The following is a 17,983-nucleotide window of genomic DNA, read 5'->3' as shown; positions in this document are numbered from 1 at the left end:
GGCTGTGCGTGTCTGGCGCTACCACAGTAATTTTGTGGAGGATCAGAACCCTGCACCGGTGTCGGTGGGGAACGCCTCAGGTACAGGGGAGCCATGACTCATGAACCCGGCCCCCTTTGCAGCGTCTCGATGTATCATGACGCCAGTGCAGAATTCCTCGGAATTCGGTGTGGTTATTCTGGAGCACAGAGGACTGCCAGCACTGTGTGGAACAGTGGCGGTGGCAGTAGCGTTGTTGCTCGGCCCGGGCATTCTCCAGCACAGAGAAGGATAGCAACTATGTGCTGGATGGCGTCTGTGGCGGACAGTCTCTGTGCCGGTGCCAATGAGTGCCACAGTGCTCAGCCCAGTCCTTCCCCAGCGCCGAGGTGGATGCCCTCGCTGTCTTGGATGGCGAATGATGACGGACTGTCAAGCAGGTCTGCATTGCTCCTGGCACTATGTAGTGTCGTAGGCTAATATGGGGGTTTAGTAAAGAACCCAAAGCATGGAGCACTGTTTTTAGGCGATGGCATTGCATGTAGGTGCTATGTCAGTATTGACTGTATCGATGGCGGCAAGGAGCAGCCTAGTTTTATTTGTTCAATGTAAAGCGCCATGCATGGCGTATGTTTGCGTTACACTGTGTACCGATGTGATATCCTGGATGAATGTCGGTATATAAAAATTTTTAAATAAAAATAAAAATAGAGGGTATCGTCAAAAATATATATGAAAAAATGTCGATGGCCTGGGCAAAGCAACGATAACAATGGCGGAGGTGTCGACGGCCTCAGTGGCATGGCCACGGGCGTCGGCGGAACCGACACCAAGGTGTGCATCGATGGCATCCGCCCAGGCATCGATGACACCGATGGAAAAATCAGCGCCATGGATGAAAACTGATGGCATTGAAAGAATCGATGCGAGGATCGATGGCATCGACAGACCATGTGGGGGGGAGAGGAGTGTCGATGGTGTCGAAAAAGGGAGAACGGCCTGGTAGAGGGTACCGACGGTAGCGATGAGGGAATCAACTGCACAAAGGTACTGAGGTATGAATTCGACAGAGGCTCTGGCAGCAACGGTAACCGTGGAAGTCCCTATCCCACTAGCGCTAATAAAAAGGCAGAGGGTCACGGGAGGACACTCGCAGGCTATGTGCGGCTACCTGTGAAAACATAGGGAGAGGGAAGGCCGCAATTCGGTTGGTAGGCCAGGGAAACCGTAGTGAGGCGACAGGAACAGACTGAAAAACAGGGCATAGTTCTCACCGAGCATCGATTAAAAGTATGCGAAGGAAGACCCGCATAGGGAAGAAGCGTTTGTGAAGTAAAAATGTAAGTGTTTCCGTGAGGAAAAATTGTGAGAATTTTTCACAGAGCTCCTAACCACTATGCTTACTGCAGAGTGGAAAAAAGAAGACCGAGGGGAGACACCTGTGGTCACAGGGATAATTGCAGGCTGAGCATGCTCAGTGCACTCAGTGTGCCAGCGTCAAAGCTTTATAGAAACTTTGACAGAAAAGTTTTCCGTAGCAGGGCTTCGTCCACTGACGTCACCCATATGTGAGGACTACCATCCTGCTTGTCCTGTGAGAAGTAATAAAATGAATGTATTTATGAATTTATAAAAGTTAAAATAAATTTGGTAATAAGCAAAAATATTTGCATACAGACTGAATTCATAGAGAAATATATAATTTTAAAAAATATAAATCATATTAAGAGTAAGTAAATGAAGTTAAAAAGTGTGCATACTGGTAAAAGCATCAAAAAATTAATTAGCTCAAGCAGTTAAAACACATACCCTGAAAAACTAATAAAAACGTCATAACCACACTAATAATTTAACTTTTTTGTTCATATAGGATAAAGACATAATATATTTTAAGTGCATCAAACAATGGAGGGACGCACATCTTGAGCAGCATTTATACTAAACTTTCTAAAAACACAGAGAAATCCATCTCTCGATTCAGGCCAATGAGTATGAAATTTTGGACCTGAAGCTAGTTTCTGAAGAATTCAGAGGTAGGTTGTGAGATTTTTTATTTTTGCTTATCCTCTGTTCAGACCTATTCCTTTCTCTGTTAAGAGCTCATCTCACCTAGAGGGAATGGAACTTCAGCCCACAGATTCACTATTCCCGTCTGAGGAAATCTGCAGTCAACAAGTGGAGAGAAAAGGGACAAATGTATCCTGTCTGCATCCGGGCCTCAAGGGAAAGAGGCTTAGGGGGAACTTGAGAGGGAAGACCTATTCCATTGATGCGATTTAAGATTAAGAAAAATAAGTGATTACCTAACAAAGAGGGTCTTTTATCAAAATGCGCTAAGGCGTTTTCGCATGCGTTAAGGGCTTATCGCATGCGATAGCACCATATTGAATGATGCAATGCAAATTTGAAAAAGAGAAGGAGTTAGGGGCAGGGTTTGCCAGTCTGTGAAGTGCTATTGCACAGACTTAATGCTGATTTTAACTACACCTTTTTCGGTAGTGTTAAGCTGTGCAATAGCTTGTGTTACAGGGTGGTAAGGTTTTATTGCATTTTGTGAATTCTCCTGAAGGGCGGGGGGGGGGAAGAAAGAAAGAAAGAGAGAGAGAGAGAGAGAGAGGCTAGCCATAATGTCCTCTCCCTAGATAGGTATTTGTATCCCTATGGGTGGCCTACCTAGTAACTCGAGGTGAGGTTTAGGTATTAGTGTAGGGGGTTAGGGGCCACTTTGACATTCAACGTGAGACGTACGAACAGAACAGTGGTCTCTTGTGAAGATTTGATGACCTGCGGAGAGAGGAAACTCACCCAAAGATGAGATTTGGGCAATGTTCTTTCTCTCCACCTAGCTTGATGTTACCCAGGTAGAGAGTCCATCAAGCTAGGTTGAGAGAACCTTGCACAAATATCATCTTGGAGTGAGTTTCCTCACTCCGTAGGTCATCAAATGTTCACAAGAGAGCACTGTTCTGTTCATACGTCTCACGTTGAATGTCAAAGTGGCCCCTAACCCCCTACACTAATACCTAAACCTCATCTCGAGTTACTAGGTGGGCCACCCATAGGGATACAAATACCTATCTAGGGAGAGGACATTATGGCTAGTCTCTCTCTCTCTCTCTCGCTTCCTGGGACCATTAACAATGGTCCCCTAGTGGTTGAATGCAGGAAATACAACAGGTATGGCAGTTATCACAAAGTATGAGAATGTTATCACAATTTGCACTAACAGCTCTTCAGATAGGTAATTAGCACAAATTGCAATAAACTGTATATTAGCATAAAACACACCCCATTTGCTATCACATGCGATACTTATCGCATTTTGATAAATCCAGGCCAAAGTTTTTTGGGACCTATTGAAGATGTGGTTTTATTTTGAGAACTGTGGACAGTTTGTTATTATGAATTGAGTGAAATGCCCTTAGCTTTTATAGCAGACACTGTCCTCATTGGATGAAATCTGATCTGGGTCTGCAATCAGTTTTTTTGCCCTCCAACCCTGCAGCACTTGAAGGTGAACCCCTGTGAAGGTGGTGTTACATGTGTACGTGACTGAATTTTTGCTTTCCAAATGCATAGCTATGAAATGATTAACCATTTGTCCAGTTTCTTCAAGTCAATATATTTCTGCCCACTTATCTTCTCATATGGTTGTAAATGAACTGAGTTTAATAAAATAAACTGCACCATGTATTTATTTATTTATTTATTTTTAATTTTTATATACCGATGTTCCTGTAAAGAATACATATCGCACCGGTTTACAAGGAACTGAACAGTCGCCTCCAGGGCGGAAATACATTAAAACAGTCGTTTCCCTAAAGATAAAATGTCGTTTCCCTAAAAACAAAATGTAGTTTCCCTAAAGACAAACCATTGCATACTGATAACTTAATTGGTTTTTTTTTTTTAAAATTAGAAAGCACAGTAATTAGTTGAGAGATTGCACCATTTGTAGCAAGACCTTTTTTTTAGTTTATTAACTTACCTAAGAAGCGAACGTCTTGCAGTCACAATGGCATGAGAATCATGTAATAGTCGCCCATCACACTGAATTTTCCCTTTGTAGCTGAACTCCCCTGTGCCTATAGCAACAACTTCCCAGAGATGCCCAGCTATAGAAAAAATAAAGTTGAAAACAGTTTTTACTTACTAAAATTCACTACCCATATAGAATAATTTACATTATACTGTATTTAAAAAAAATACATTGTAACAAATATGTAATTCAAAAGCAGATTAGACAGAAAACTAAAAAGTTATCCGTCTAAATGGCTAAGCTGCTATTTTAAAAATCTTAACTGGCAATATCCCAGCAGAATAAAGAGTTATCCTGCTAGAATATAGCCAGTTAAATTGGGAGCGTTCTGGGAGCAGGCAACAGGCGTTCCCAGGAGGAGCAGAGTTATCTGGTTAGGTTAACCGGATAACTCAAATATTCAGAGTTATCCGGTTAACCTAGCTGGCTAACTCTAGCCACACTGTAAGACTGGTCTAAAGTTAGCCGGCTACACCTAGCCAGTTAACAGACATCAGGGCATTTTCACTGGTGCTGCTGCATCGCTGAATATCCCAGTTAAGTTAGCGGACAGTTGTTTCCGGCTAATTCAACTAACTATGGAACCCTTAAGTGTTTTATTTCTCACCTACCATTTTCAGACCTCATGTGCTTAGCTGCATTATGGCTGTCAAACACCCAATGACTGTTTCCTAATGAAAATAGAATTGCTTACTGGTGTTAGCCCTCACACATGGGTGGTGATATCAGATGGAGCCCCAACATGGAAATCTTATTTAAAAAAATGCTTTTATTCCACAACTTCCAAGGGTTCTACAACTTTGACTTGCCATACTGCACATGCCCAGCATGCCCTATATCACGTGTCCAAGTGGGGTCCCCTCTTCAGTCTTATAACAGAATTAGATGTATCAAAAAACAAGAGAAACCCAACTTCGTGGGGTGGCAGGCATGTTTCGTGAGGACTAACATCCTATTGTCATCAGAAAACACTTGCTACAGGTAAGCAACTCTGCTTTCTCCAAGGACAAACAGTGTGGTATTTCTCTCACATGGGTGAATCCCTAGCTACAGGTTCCCCCCCCCCCCCCCACCCTCCCAAAATAAAAGGGGATCAAACACCCAATCAAGTGCCAACGGGCTCAACAATAATGTTGGTCAGAAGAGGGGGACACCGCCTGAACCTAAATAATGGGCACTAGGAGGGAGAGATTCCTCAAACAGACTCCGTAGGACAGACTGGCCAAACCTAGTATTGCGGCCAACCCTACTAAGCAATAGTGAGACGTGAACGTGTGGAGAGAAATCCACATCAGAGCTTTGCAGATCTTCTCCACAATAACTGCTTACAAGTGGGCCACCAATGCTGCCATGGCTGTGACAGAATGAGCCTCAACAAGACCCCCAAGATTCATTTCTGCCTGGGCATAACAGAAGGAGATGCAATCTACTAGCTAATTCAATAGTGTGTGTTGGGCAACCGAAATGTCCAATCTATTTCTATCAATAGAAACAAAAAGTTGAGTGGAGTGTCTATGGGCTTCTGTCAGCTCCAGATAGAAGGCTAAGGCTTGCTTGCAGTCCAAACTGTGCAGTACTTGTTTGCCTTGGTACGCATGGGGCTTGGATAAAATGTTGGTAGAACGATGGACTGGTTAAGTTGGAAGACTGTCACCACTTTAGGCAGGAATTTAGGGTATGTACGCAAGACTACACATGATAAAACTTAGTATAAGGTAGATTAAGCCTGGTGCTTGATGACCCTGTGCGTTGAGATGATCGCCATCAAAAATATGATCCTCCAGGGTCAGATACTTCAGATCAAAAGGCGCGCAGCGGCTCAAAAGGTGCTTCAATCAGCTGAGCTACCACCACTTTGAGGTCCCAAAACACAGGGGCAGGCCTCAGTTGAAGCAGGCCCCGCATGAAATGTATAACTATAGGCTGTACAGAGATGGGCATACCATCTGCGCCATGGTGGTATGCACCAATTGCACTCACATGAACTAACGGAGTTGGTTTTCAAGCCTGCTTCCGATAGGTTAGAAGGTAATAAAGCAGATTTGTGAAGGGCAAGTGAACTGAACTGGGGCCTTCTGCTCACACCACATGGAAAACATCCTTCATTTCAGTCCATAGTAATTTCTAGCGGAAGGCTTTCTAGAAGCCACCAGGAACAGAGACATCTTCTGAAGGATCAAGTGGCTGCAACATTAACCTCTCAGCATCCAGTCTGTGAGTGACAGGGCCTGGAGGTTGGGATCTCTCAACCTGCCTAGATCTTATGTGATGAGATCAGTCTCCATCATTCGGAAGCCAGTCTCTAGACTGATTGGCTTCCGAATGGCCAGCTCCTGCAAGAAAGGAAACTGGACCTGTCTCGGCCAATAAGGAGCTATGAGGTCCATAGTCCCCTTGTCTTCGCAAAGCTTCAAGAGATTCTTTGTTACTAAGGGAATCTGAGGATGCGCATACCGAAGACTTTCACCCCAATGCCAGGTGAGGGCATCTGGGGCTGGTTTGCCATGTGTCCTGTTGTACAGGAAGCAGAACAGAGGTACCTTCCTGTTGCAAGGGTACAAGAAGAGATCCACGTCCAGACTCCCCCAGTGACAGGAGATCAGATATGGAAGGACCCACAAAACAAGACTGTAATCGGTCAAGGAAAGCCACGGATGTGACAAAATGAAAACAAGACCAATGCCTTGGAAAAGGATTTATTCAAGTAGATTGTACTATGCCCGACTCTGGCCAAAGTTTCGCTTTATGGCTGCATCAGGGGCTCTCTAAAAGATACATTAAATATAACTTTAACAACAAAGATAAAAACAACCCAACAAATTTGAGTAAAATCAAACAAATCATAAGGTGTCAAAATAAACTGAAAAACATTCTTTGACAGGAATTACATGAGGAAAGGAGGCGACAGGATAGACCATCTACCCGTTCTAGACCTCATGAGAGGTCTAGAACGGGTAGATGTGAATCTGTTATTTACTCTTTCGGATAGTAGAAAGACTAGGGGACACTCCATGAAGTTAGCATGGGGCACATTTAAAACTAATCGGAGAAAGTTCTTTTTTACTCAACGCACAATTAAACTCTGGAATTTGTTGCCAGATAATGTGGTTCGTGCAGTTAGTATAGCTGTGTTTAAAAAAGGATTGGATAAGTTCTTGGAGGAGAAGTCCATTACCTGCTATTAAGTTCACTTAGAGAATAGCCACTGCCATTAGCAATGGTTACATGGAATAGACTTAGCTTTTGGGTACTTGCCAGGTTCTTATGGCCTGGATTGGCCACTGTTGGAAACAGGATGCTGGGCTTGATGGACCCTTGGTCTGACCCAGTATGGCATTTTCTTATGTTCTTATGATATAGGAATGAAGAACAGAGGAGAGAATGATTGTATGAATCAACATTACCTTTGACATTGAATAATGTCTGAGTATCTACTCAAATACAATATGTATTCTCTGGGAATATCCACTGAAAATAATAGTAAAAAATGTTTTAATAGAAATACCAACTGTAAAAATTGAAAGGAAAAATTTAAATTTAAAAATTATTAAAAATCTAAACCCAAATATGTATATAGGAACACTTTTTTGTATGTAGAACACATTAGTGATTTTAAAAATGAGTTAAAAATGAGTTTACCTGATTAGTTGTTTTTAAAATGGCTTTAAAAACATATCTTGATCAGTTGACCTAAAATGGGTAATAAGATAAATTCTAGAATCATATGACCTTAAAAATTTTTTTTAAACAATTAATTCAAATTAAAATGGGAAATAAAAATAAAATTAAAAGGATGCAGGTGTTGTAAGCTATGTGAATTTATACTGATATTTTACTTGAACTACTGTATTCATTATGTGTAAGGATCATTAGATAAATTTCATCACCTCAAGGAGTCTCGGAGTGCACGATTAAGGGTGTTGTAAGGGCATCTTTCAATGAAAGAAACTTTGTAATCAGTTCATAGAGTCTCTGCATCCACAACAAAGAGTATTCTATTATACTTCATGCGATGGCACTTTTCAACGGCAGGATTCTGTATCTATTTCGGGAAAAACAATGTATCGGTTGTAGCCATTATTTAATGCAAAATCAGATTTTTATTGTGAAAGCCTTTCAAATTAGGTCTTAAGATTTAGTGTCTGCAATACCCGACAAATGTTAACTCATGCCATGATATAGTTACATTAAAAATTAAAAATAAGCCGTGGGAAAAACAAAGCGCTCTGTTGTAATGTTCTGCTTCCTAAAATTCTTTTAAAGAAAATTATTATATCCCATCCCGATACTGTGTGGTTTTTGAATATAAATGTATTTAAATATTGCTTTAGAACCATTGGTTACTCTAAAAAATCATTTTATGTGATATTACATGTTAATTGTAATGGCACAGTATACTGAAAGAGGCCACTTGAGAGACCAAATTACCAAGCCAGATTATAGCAAAAAAATGTTAGTCATGGAATGTCTGAATCCAAAAACATCGAAAAATTGTTTGTCCTATGAATTGATTATGCAGTAATGTCTAGAAACCAGGATTCTTTTACATAAAAAGATAAACTAATCATTAAAATAAAGCATGCTTCATACTATCCAATATATAATGAATTTGATCTGGTGCTGATTTTTGTGTGTGCAGTCATTTTGAGTAGCCAGCGTACCTTAGATATCCTTTAGGAACAAACACCATCGTGATCAGTAGAAAGTAAATATACCCTGTGTTTCCAAAAAGCGCGCAAAAAGTATGACACATCATATCCTCCTTGTGATGTGTCAATCATTCCAAAGATCCTTACACAGTGTTCATAGAAAAACAGATGTTTGTGTGAATTATACAGCATCTTAAGTAAAATTATGGTAAAAAGATATAACATTTTAGGGATAAAGGATAAAAACTGGACAAAATAAAATAGTATATATTGGATTAAAAATACTAAAAGTGGTAAAATTATCATTTCAATATTATACTGTCATGTGTTCTAAACAGGTTAAAAGACCAAAAAAGCATTGTGTAAAAAATAATAAAATTGAAAGTGTCTAAAAGATAAAAATTAAAAGAAAAAGATAAAAATAAAAAGTAGTAAATAAAAAAATAACTATAATAAAATATTCTTGGGTTAAGAAATTACAGTAAAATCAATATCTTGATTAAAACTGGCATATTAAAAAAATCACTGTCCAAAAATAGATGATAATAAAACTTAAAATATAGTTAAAAGAAATATAAATGCTTAGCTGTGTAATTTATTGGAATTATTAAGATACAGTAAAATCAATGTCTTGGTTTAAACCGGCTGGAGACATTGTTTTAAATTTAAAAATTAGTTTCTGCTCCGTTCTTAAAAGTAACTTGTCTAAGTCGCCTTCTCTCCATGACAGTTTTGGTTTGCACATTACACAGAATTTGTAATCTTCAAAGTTATGAATAGCTAACAAGGAATGTTCAAACTAATGGTTTACCCTCTACTTTTCTTTTGATTGCACTCTTATGTTATACTATCCTTTTGTGTAATGGTTGTATGGTTTTACCAATGTACCACTTGTTACATGGACATCTGGCAGCATACATAACACACTTGCTTTTACAGTTCATAAAATTTCTTAAAAGGAGTGTTTTGGCCGTTGATCAGAATACAGTCTGTCTTCATATTTACATGACAGACAGAGCAAGAACCACATGGATGGGGACCTAGTGGTCTGATGTCTGTGGCCAATGGACAAATTCATATAGCTTACAAAATTTGCATCCTTTTAATTTTATTTTTATTTCCCATTTTAATTTTTTTAATTGTGTTTAAAAATTTTTTTATAGTCATATGATTCTAGAATTTATCTTATTACCCTTTTTAGGTCAACTGATCAAGATATGTTTTTAAAGCCATTTTAAAAACAACTAATCAGGTAAACTCATTTAACTCATTTTTTAAATCACTGTGTTCTACATACAAAAAATGTTCCTATATACATATTTGATTTTAGATTTTTAATAATTTAATTTAAATTTTTCCTTTCAATTTTTACAGTTGGTATTTCTATTAAAACATTTTTTACTATTATTTTCAGTGGATATTCCCAGAGAATACATATTGTATTTGAGTAGATACTCAAAGACATTATTCAATGTCAAAGGTAATGTTGATTCATACAATCATTATCTCTCCTCTGTTCTTCATTCCTATATCTAACCTGTTGCCACCTTTCCTCATTTAATCCCTGTCAAAGAATGTTTTTCAGTTTATTTTGATCGGTATAATCAGGGATTCTTTTATTGGTGTTAGCCTGACTCTGGCCGAGTTTCGCTCTTGCAGGAGCTGCCTCAGGGGCTATACGATGATCGCGAGAATTATATATAAACATCCCACATCGCATCACTAGTTTCTTTTCACCTAACTACGTGACTAAGATATATACCGCATTAAGAGTGGTGTTTGTTTTTTCAAAACATCAATCACACTCTGATTTGCAAAGTTACTGTTTCTATGTTGAAATCAATCTACCACAATTCCATTTGATATGATGCAAAGCGCTCATATTACACATATGAGATAATACAAGCAACCTTTGGTACAGTAGCCCCTGAGGCAGCTCCAGCGAAACTCGGCCAGAGTCAGGCTAACACCAATAAAAGAATCCCTGATTATATGATCACTACAGTTTGTCCTGCTTTCCAGCATTATTGATTGGCTCCCGATTTGTTTCTTGGGTCCTTTCAGTTTATTTTGACACCTTATGATTTATTTCATTTTACACAAATTTGTTGGGTTGTTTTTATCTTTGTTATTAAAGTTTATATTTAATGTATCTTTTATAAAGCCCCTGATGCAGCCATAAAGCGAAACTTTGGCCAGAGTCGGGTATAGTACAATCTACTTGAATAAATCCTTTTCCAAGGCATTGGTCTTGTTTTCATTTCATCATATCAGAGATCAGATATGCAATGCTTGTGGGGTCTAAAGGCATGACTCAGTCTGTCCGCTAACATATCCTCCACTCCGGCCAGGTACATAACCATGAGCACCATCCTGTGGGACAGGGCCCAAGACCAGATATGGACTGCTTCCTGACACAGGAGGTATGACTGCATACCTCCCTGCTTATTGACATACCCCATCTCCACTTGGCTGTTGGTTTCAATTAGATCAAATTTGCTGGACAGCAGATCTCTGAAACCTATAGCGTGTACCTGATCACACAGAACTCAAGAAAACTGATTTGGCAACAGCATCCCTGGGCAGACCACAGACCCTGAGTGCTGAGCCCATCTACATGATATCCCTAGCACAGAGTGAACATATCTGTGGTTCAGACGATTTGGGTAGGACGACCTTGGAAGGAAATACCCTGTTCCAGATTCAAAAGTACTTGCCACCATGCAACAAGTCCCAGAAAGAACAGGCTATTCGGATGCGATCCTGGAGTTTGATAGCCTGGTACCACTGCAACATCAGGGTCCACTGGGCTTTGCGTGTGTACAATTGTGCCAAGGGAGTGACGTGAATGGTTGCGGCCATATGGGCCAACAATGTTGAGATTACTTACCTGATAATCTCCTTTTCCTTAGTGTAGACAGATGGACTCAGAACGAATGGGATAGTATCCGCGTGCTAGCAGTTGGAGACGGATCTGACGTCAGCACGGTGTACATATACCCCCACAGGAAGCGTAGCAACTCAGTAATCTTCCTTGCAAAAGCTGTTATGGATATGTGTACTGACGCTCAGTGAAAAGTGAAAACAGGATTCCCCTGACCGATTGATAGTAGCTGGAGACCGCCAGCATTTCCAACCGGAAGGCGTTGACACCTGGTGGAGTGTACGCTCTTATGGAACATAAGACATGGCTTACCTTGAACCGGTGAACCCATGTACGCAGGCAGCGGGGCGGGATGCTGAGTCCATCTGTCTACACTAAGGAAAAGGAGATTATCAGGTAAGTAATCTCAACATTTCCTGGCGTGTAGCCAGATGGATTCAGAACGAATGGGATGTACAAAACCTTTACTCCCAGCCTGGGCGGGAGGCTGCCTGAGGACCATGTAGTACCGCCCTCGCAAATGCTGAGTCCTCCCTGGCCTGGACATCCAGACGGTAGAATCTGGAGAAGGTATGGAGGGAGGACCACGTCGCTGCTTTACAGATTTCTGCAGGCGACAGCATCCTGGATTCAGCCCAGGATGCCGCTTGTGCTCTGGTAGACTGAGCCTTGACTTGTAGAGGCGGAGACTTCCCGGCCTCTACGTAAGCTGCTCTGATAACTTCTTTAATCCAGCGGGCGATGGTGGGCCGCGAGGCCGCTTCACCTTGCTTCTTCCCGCTGTGCAGGACGAACAGATGGTCCGTCTTTCGTAGTTGCGTCACTTCCAGATATCTGGGCAGTAATCTGCCCATGTCGAGATGGCGCAATAAACGCCCTTCTTCAGATTTCTTCAAACCTGCCATGGTAAGAACATAAGAACATAAGAAAATGCCATACTGGGTCAGACCAAGGGTCCATCAAGCCCAGCATCCTGTTTCCAACAGTGGCCAATCCAGGCCATAAGAACCTGGCAAGTACCCAAAAACTAAGTCTATTCCATGTAACCATTGCTAATGGCAGTGGCTATTCTCTAAGTGAACTTAATAGCAGGTAATGGACTTCTCCTCCAAGAACTTATCCAATCCTTTTTTAAACACAGCTATACTAACTGCACGAACCACATTCTCTGGCAACAAATTCCAGAGTTTAATTGTGCGTTGAGTAAAAAAGAACTTTCTCCGATTAGTTTTAAATGTGCCCCATGCTAACTTCATGGAGTGTCCCCTAGTCCTACTATCCGAAAGAGTAAATAACAGATTCACATCTACCCGTCTGATTAAGGTGAAACCACTTTAGGAAAAAAGGAGGGAACCGTGCGAAGATGGATAGCCTCTGGAGTGATTCGCAGAAAGGGATCACGGCAGGACAGTGCTTGTAGCTCTGAGATGCGGCGTGCTGAACAGACAGCCAGCAAGAACACCATCTTCAAAGTGAGAGACAGGCCCCGAAGGGGTCTGAAGGTGGATCCCGCGAGGAAATCCAAAACAAGGTTGAGGTTCCACAAGGGCACAGGCCACTTCAGTGGTGGACGAATATGCTTGACTCCTTGCAGGAAGCGAGAAACATCTGGGTGCTTGGCGATGGTCTTGCCATCCCTCCTGGGGCCATAGCAAGACAGCACAGCCACCTGAAATTTGATGGAGCTGAGGGAGAGACCCTTCTGAAGTCCATCCTGCAGGAAATCCAACACAATAGGGATTGTGGTCACATGTGGATTGGTGCCATGAGTGTCGCACCATGCTTCAAATACTCTCCAGATCCTTACATAGGTGAGGGAGGTGGAGAACTTGCGAGCTCGGAGGAGCGTATTTATCACGGGCTCCGAGTAACCTCTTTTCTTCAGTCTAGCCCTCTCAATGGCCAGACCGTAAGAGAGAATTGAGCTGGATCCTCGTGGAGGATGGGACCTTGACGGAGAAGGTCCCGGAGAGGAGGCAGGGGAAGGGGCTCCCCTGCCAGTAGTCTTCTCATGTCCGCGTACCAGTGTCTTCTTGGCCAGTCTGGTGCCACTAGAAGAACTAGGCCCCGGTGTTTCTGAATCTTGTGAATGATGGCGCCCAGCAGAGGCCACGGAGGAAAGGCGTATAGCAGAGTCCCTGGAGGCCATGTCTGCACCAAGGCATCGATTCCGTGTGAGAACGGGTCGCGCTTGCGGCTGAAGTATCTGGGTACTTGCGCATTGGACTTGTCCGCCAGTAAATCCATGTCCGGAATCCCCCAGTGATCCACGATCATCTGAAAGGCTGTGGGTGACAGCTGCCACTCTCCCTGATTTAGACTTTCTCTGCTGAGGAAGTCTGCCGTGGTGTTGTCCTTCCCGGCAATGTGGACGGCGGAGATGTCCTGCAGATTCGCTTCTGCCCAAGCCATCAGTGGAGCGATCTCCAGAGATACTTGTCAACTTCTGGTTCCGCCTTGACGGTTGATGTATGCCACTGTGGTGGCGTTGTCGGACATCACTCTGACTGCTCTGTTCTTCAGTCTGTGAGCAAATCGAAGACATGCCAATCGGACTGCCTGAGCCTCTAGGCGGTTGATGTTCCACTCTGACTCTTCTCTGTTCCACCGCCCTTGTGCGGTAAGTCCTTCGCAGTGTGCACCCCAGCTGCTCAGGCTGGCATCCGTGGTGAGCAGAGTCCACGAGGGAGAGGACATCTTCGACCCCCTGCTCATGTGGCTGGGCTGCAGCCACCACCGTAACTGGGTCCGCACTCTGGCAGGCAGAGGTAGGTGCCTGGAATAGTTCCATAGACGGGGGCTCCAGCGAGAGACCAGGGAGTGTTGTAGAGGTCTCATATGGGCCCTTGCCCAAGGTACCACTTCCAGGGTAGATGCCATGAGACCGAGAACTTGCAGATAATCCCAAGCTATGGGCCGACTGGTTCCCATCAGGTACTGGATGCGCATCTGAAGTTTCAACCTTCTCTTGGGAGTGAGACTGACAGTGTCTGCCTGGGTGTCGAACTGTACTCCCAGGTATTCCAGTGACTGGGAAGGCTGTAGGCAACTCTTGCTGAGGTTGATTACCCAGCCCAAGCTTTCCAGGAGGGCGATCACTCTGTCGGTTGTCCGATGGCTCTCCTCTCGTGATTTCGCCCTGATCAGCCAATCATCTAGGTAGGGATGGACCAGAATTCCTTCCTGCCTGAGGGCCGCTGCTACCACGACAACCACCTTGGTGAAGGTCCACGGTGACGTGGCCAATCCGAAGGGCAGAGCCAGAAATTGGAAGTGGCGACCCAGAACCTTGAAGCGTAGGTAGCGCTGATGATCCGGATGGATCGGGATATGCAGGTATGCCTCTGACAGGTCTAATGCCGTGAGGAATTCTCCTGGCTGTACTGCGGCCTTGACGGAGCGCAGAGTTTCCATGCGAAACCTCGGGACTGATTCCTGGCCTGAGGCCGTGGTGCCTGGTAGCGACCCTTGTAAGGAATGAAGCGCTGTGAACTCCTGCCCCTGGAGGGCCTTGGAAAGGTGCGCTGGCCCCTTCTGAACCGATCTTCCGGCAGTCTGGGCACTGGAGAGGCACCCCATGTACTGGCCAGTTTATCAAGGTCGCTGCCAAAGAGGGAAGAGCCTTTTAAAGGGCAATCTGGTGAGGCGTGTCTTTGAAGGCGCATCAGCTGACCATCTCCGGATCCAGAGCTGCCTCCTGGCGGCTACGGAGGATGAGATCCCCTTAGCTGTTGTCCGGACCAGGTCTGATGCAGCATCCGTGAGGAACGAAAGAGCTGACTCCATGTCAGCTGCTGGAGCGTTGTTCCTAACCTGTGACAAACAGGCACACGTCACCACTGTGCAGCAGGTCGCGAGGCGCAAAGATAGAGCTGCCACCTCAAAGGTCTGTTTCAGAACGGCGTCCAGTCGCCGGTCATGAGGCTCCTTGAGGGCCGTCCCCCCTTCAACCGGAATGGTAGTGCGCTTGACCACAGCGCTAATCAAGGCGTCCACCTGAGGGCACGCCAGCAGGTCCTGGATAGCCGGTGCCAATGGGTACATGCCCGTCAGGGCCCGGCCCCCTTTGAAGGAAGCCGCTGGTGCCGCTCATTCTAAATCTATCAGTTGTTGTGCCGCTTGCAAGAATGGAAAATGGCGGGCTGTAGGACGAAGGCCTTCCAGCAGGGGGTTCTGCGCAGAGGGTACCGTAGCGCTAGGACCTGTAATATCCAACTCCGCCAGACACTGAGACACCAGGTCGGAGAGATCCTCCTTAGGGAAGAACCTAGAAGTATAAGAAAAAAGAAAATTAAAGTAGCTTTGGAAAACACGCTCGGCAAGCGTGCAGGCACTCCAAACTGCTTTGGAGACGGAAATTACTGAGTTGCTACGCTTCCTGTGGGGGTATATATACACCCGTGCTGACGTCAGATCCGTCTCCAACTACTAGCACGCAGATACTATCCCATTCGTTCTGAGTCCATCTGGCTAAACGCCAGGAAATGTCAATATTTGCCAGCCTGACACCTGCTGGCTGTGCTGAATCTCTGCCACGATGGTCATCAGGGTGATTGCCCTTTGACGAGGCAGGAAGGCTTTGGCCTGAGCCATGTTTAGCAGGGCTCCTAAAAAGACCAATTGAAGTGTCTGACTAAGATGTGACATTAGGTAGTTCATGACAAACCCAAGTGACTTCAACACCAGGATGGTCAAGCACATGGACTTGACAGCCCCTGCCTGAGAGTTGGCTCTTGACTAGCCAATCGTTCAGATAAGGGAAAATATGCACCCCCAGCCTGCGATGGTGTGCAGCCACCACAGCAAGGCATTTTATAAAGACACATGGGGCTGATGAGAGCCCAAACGACAACATCCAATATTGGAAGTGTTTTCCTATCACAAATCTGAGATACTTCCGGTGACTTCGGACGATCTAGATGTGTATGTATGCATCCTTCAGGTCAAGGGAGCATAGCCAGTCCCCTTTTCGCAAAGGGGGGGGGGGGGCGGAGAATCAAGGTGCCCAGGGAAACCATCCTGAACTTTTCCTTTTGATAAATTTGTTCAAGGCCCTTAGGTCTAGGATGGGTTGGAGTCATCCTGATTTTTTTGGAATCAGGAAGTACCTGAAATAAAATCCCCACTCTCTCTGTCCTGTGGAACAGACTCGACCACACTGGCCATTAAGAGGGAGGAGAGCTCCATTAGTAGTATCTCCTGATGAGCTACTGGTCCCCAAAATAGACACCGAATAATTTGGCGGGATACCCAAAAGGTTCAATCAGAACCCTTGATGGTGATGGAATGAACCCACTGGTCTGAGATTATACTGGACCACTGGTTTGCGAACCGCAGACTGCCCCAGACCAACAAATCCATCACCCCGAATACAAGTAACTAGACTATGCTCCCTATGACCCAACCAAAAACCCCATCCCTGGAGTTGACTGAGGTGCCAGCTGGGCCATGGGAGCTCTCTGATCTCAGATGCTGCTGATGGAAGCTAGGGGGTGGTGGATAGTACTTCCTCTGGTGAAAGACTTATGCCCCAATCTCGTGACCTCCTAGCATAGGAGAACGGGTCCAGAGTGATGGCAGAGAGCTGGAGGGGTTCATCATGATCCCGAAGCAGGGCCACCACATCCTTCACCCTACTTCCGAAGAGATTTTCCACAGCACACGACACGCCAGTGATTCTTTCCTGTATCTTTGGTCATTGATCCAAGGCTCGCAGCCATGCCATTCTGTGGGCACAGATTCCCATTGCAGAGACCCTCAAAGCCATTTCAAAAACATTGTAGGTCACTCAGACCTTGTATTTTACACACTCCAGGCTTTTATGCACCAGTGAGACGAGGGTATTCTGCTGCTGCTGAGGCAACTGCTCAGCCACCTCCTGCACTTGCTTCCAGATGTCCAGCAAGTACTGGCACCTGAAGAGCTGGCAGGAAGTTTTGCGGGCAATGAGCATGGCTCCCTGAAAAAGCTCTCACAAGAGCATCCATCACTCTGTGATCCTTCCCTGGGGGTGCAAAGAATAAGTCAGAGAGTGCTTGGCTCTCAAGACTGGATTTGACTACCACTGATTGGTAGGGAAATAGCGCTTATTGAATCTGGGAGCCTTCTGGATAAAGTTAACCCATAGACTGCCTTGTTCATGGGAGGCACCATAAGGACGTGTTCCCACATCCTCAGCAGTAAATCCTTAACGATGTTGTGCACCGGGATGCACAAACCTCCTTAGGGGCTCCATGAACTGGAGGATTTCAAGCATTTTGTGCCTGGCATCCTTCTCTGTCAGCAACTGAAATTGTATGGCCTCCATCATCACCATAAAACCTGCAAAGATTAGGTCCTCAGCTGGAGATCACCTTTGCTCATCTAGAGGAGATTTCATTTTTTCATTTTTTTTAAATTTGTTGATCGCCTACCACAAAATAGGTCTAGGTG

At 44.2% G+C, this 17,983-nt stretch overlaps 1 protein-coding gene across 8 annotated transcripts in view; it reads right to left on the bottom strand.

Moving 5' to 3' along the window:
• Window positions 1-17,983, bottom strand: part of ADAD1 (adenosine deaminase domain containing 1) — a 551,435-nt gene that overhangs the window by 171,418 nt on the left and 362,034 nt on the right. For all 8 annotated transcript variants that reach the window (XM_029586923.1, XM_029586984.1, XM_029586949.1 and 5 more), the window contains one exon: window positions 3,968-4,094. In XM_029586923.1, coding sequence (XP_029442783.1) covers window positions 3,968-4,094 — 127 coding nt within the window. The remainder of the gene's footprint in view (window positions 1-3,967; window positions 4,095-17,983) is intronic.

Source organism: Rhinatrema bivittatum, chromosome 1 (genome assembly GCF_901001135.1).
Source record: "Rhinatrema bivittatum chromosome 1, aRhiBiv1.1, whole genome shotgun sequence".
Lineage (NCBI taxonomy): Eukaryota > Metazoa > Chordata > Amphibia > Gymnophiona > Rhinatrematidae > Rhinatrema > Rhinatrema bivittatum.
Note: the sequence above shows the minus strand (reverse complement) of the source record. Positions and strands in the feature narration are given on the sequence as shown.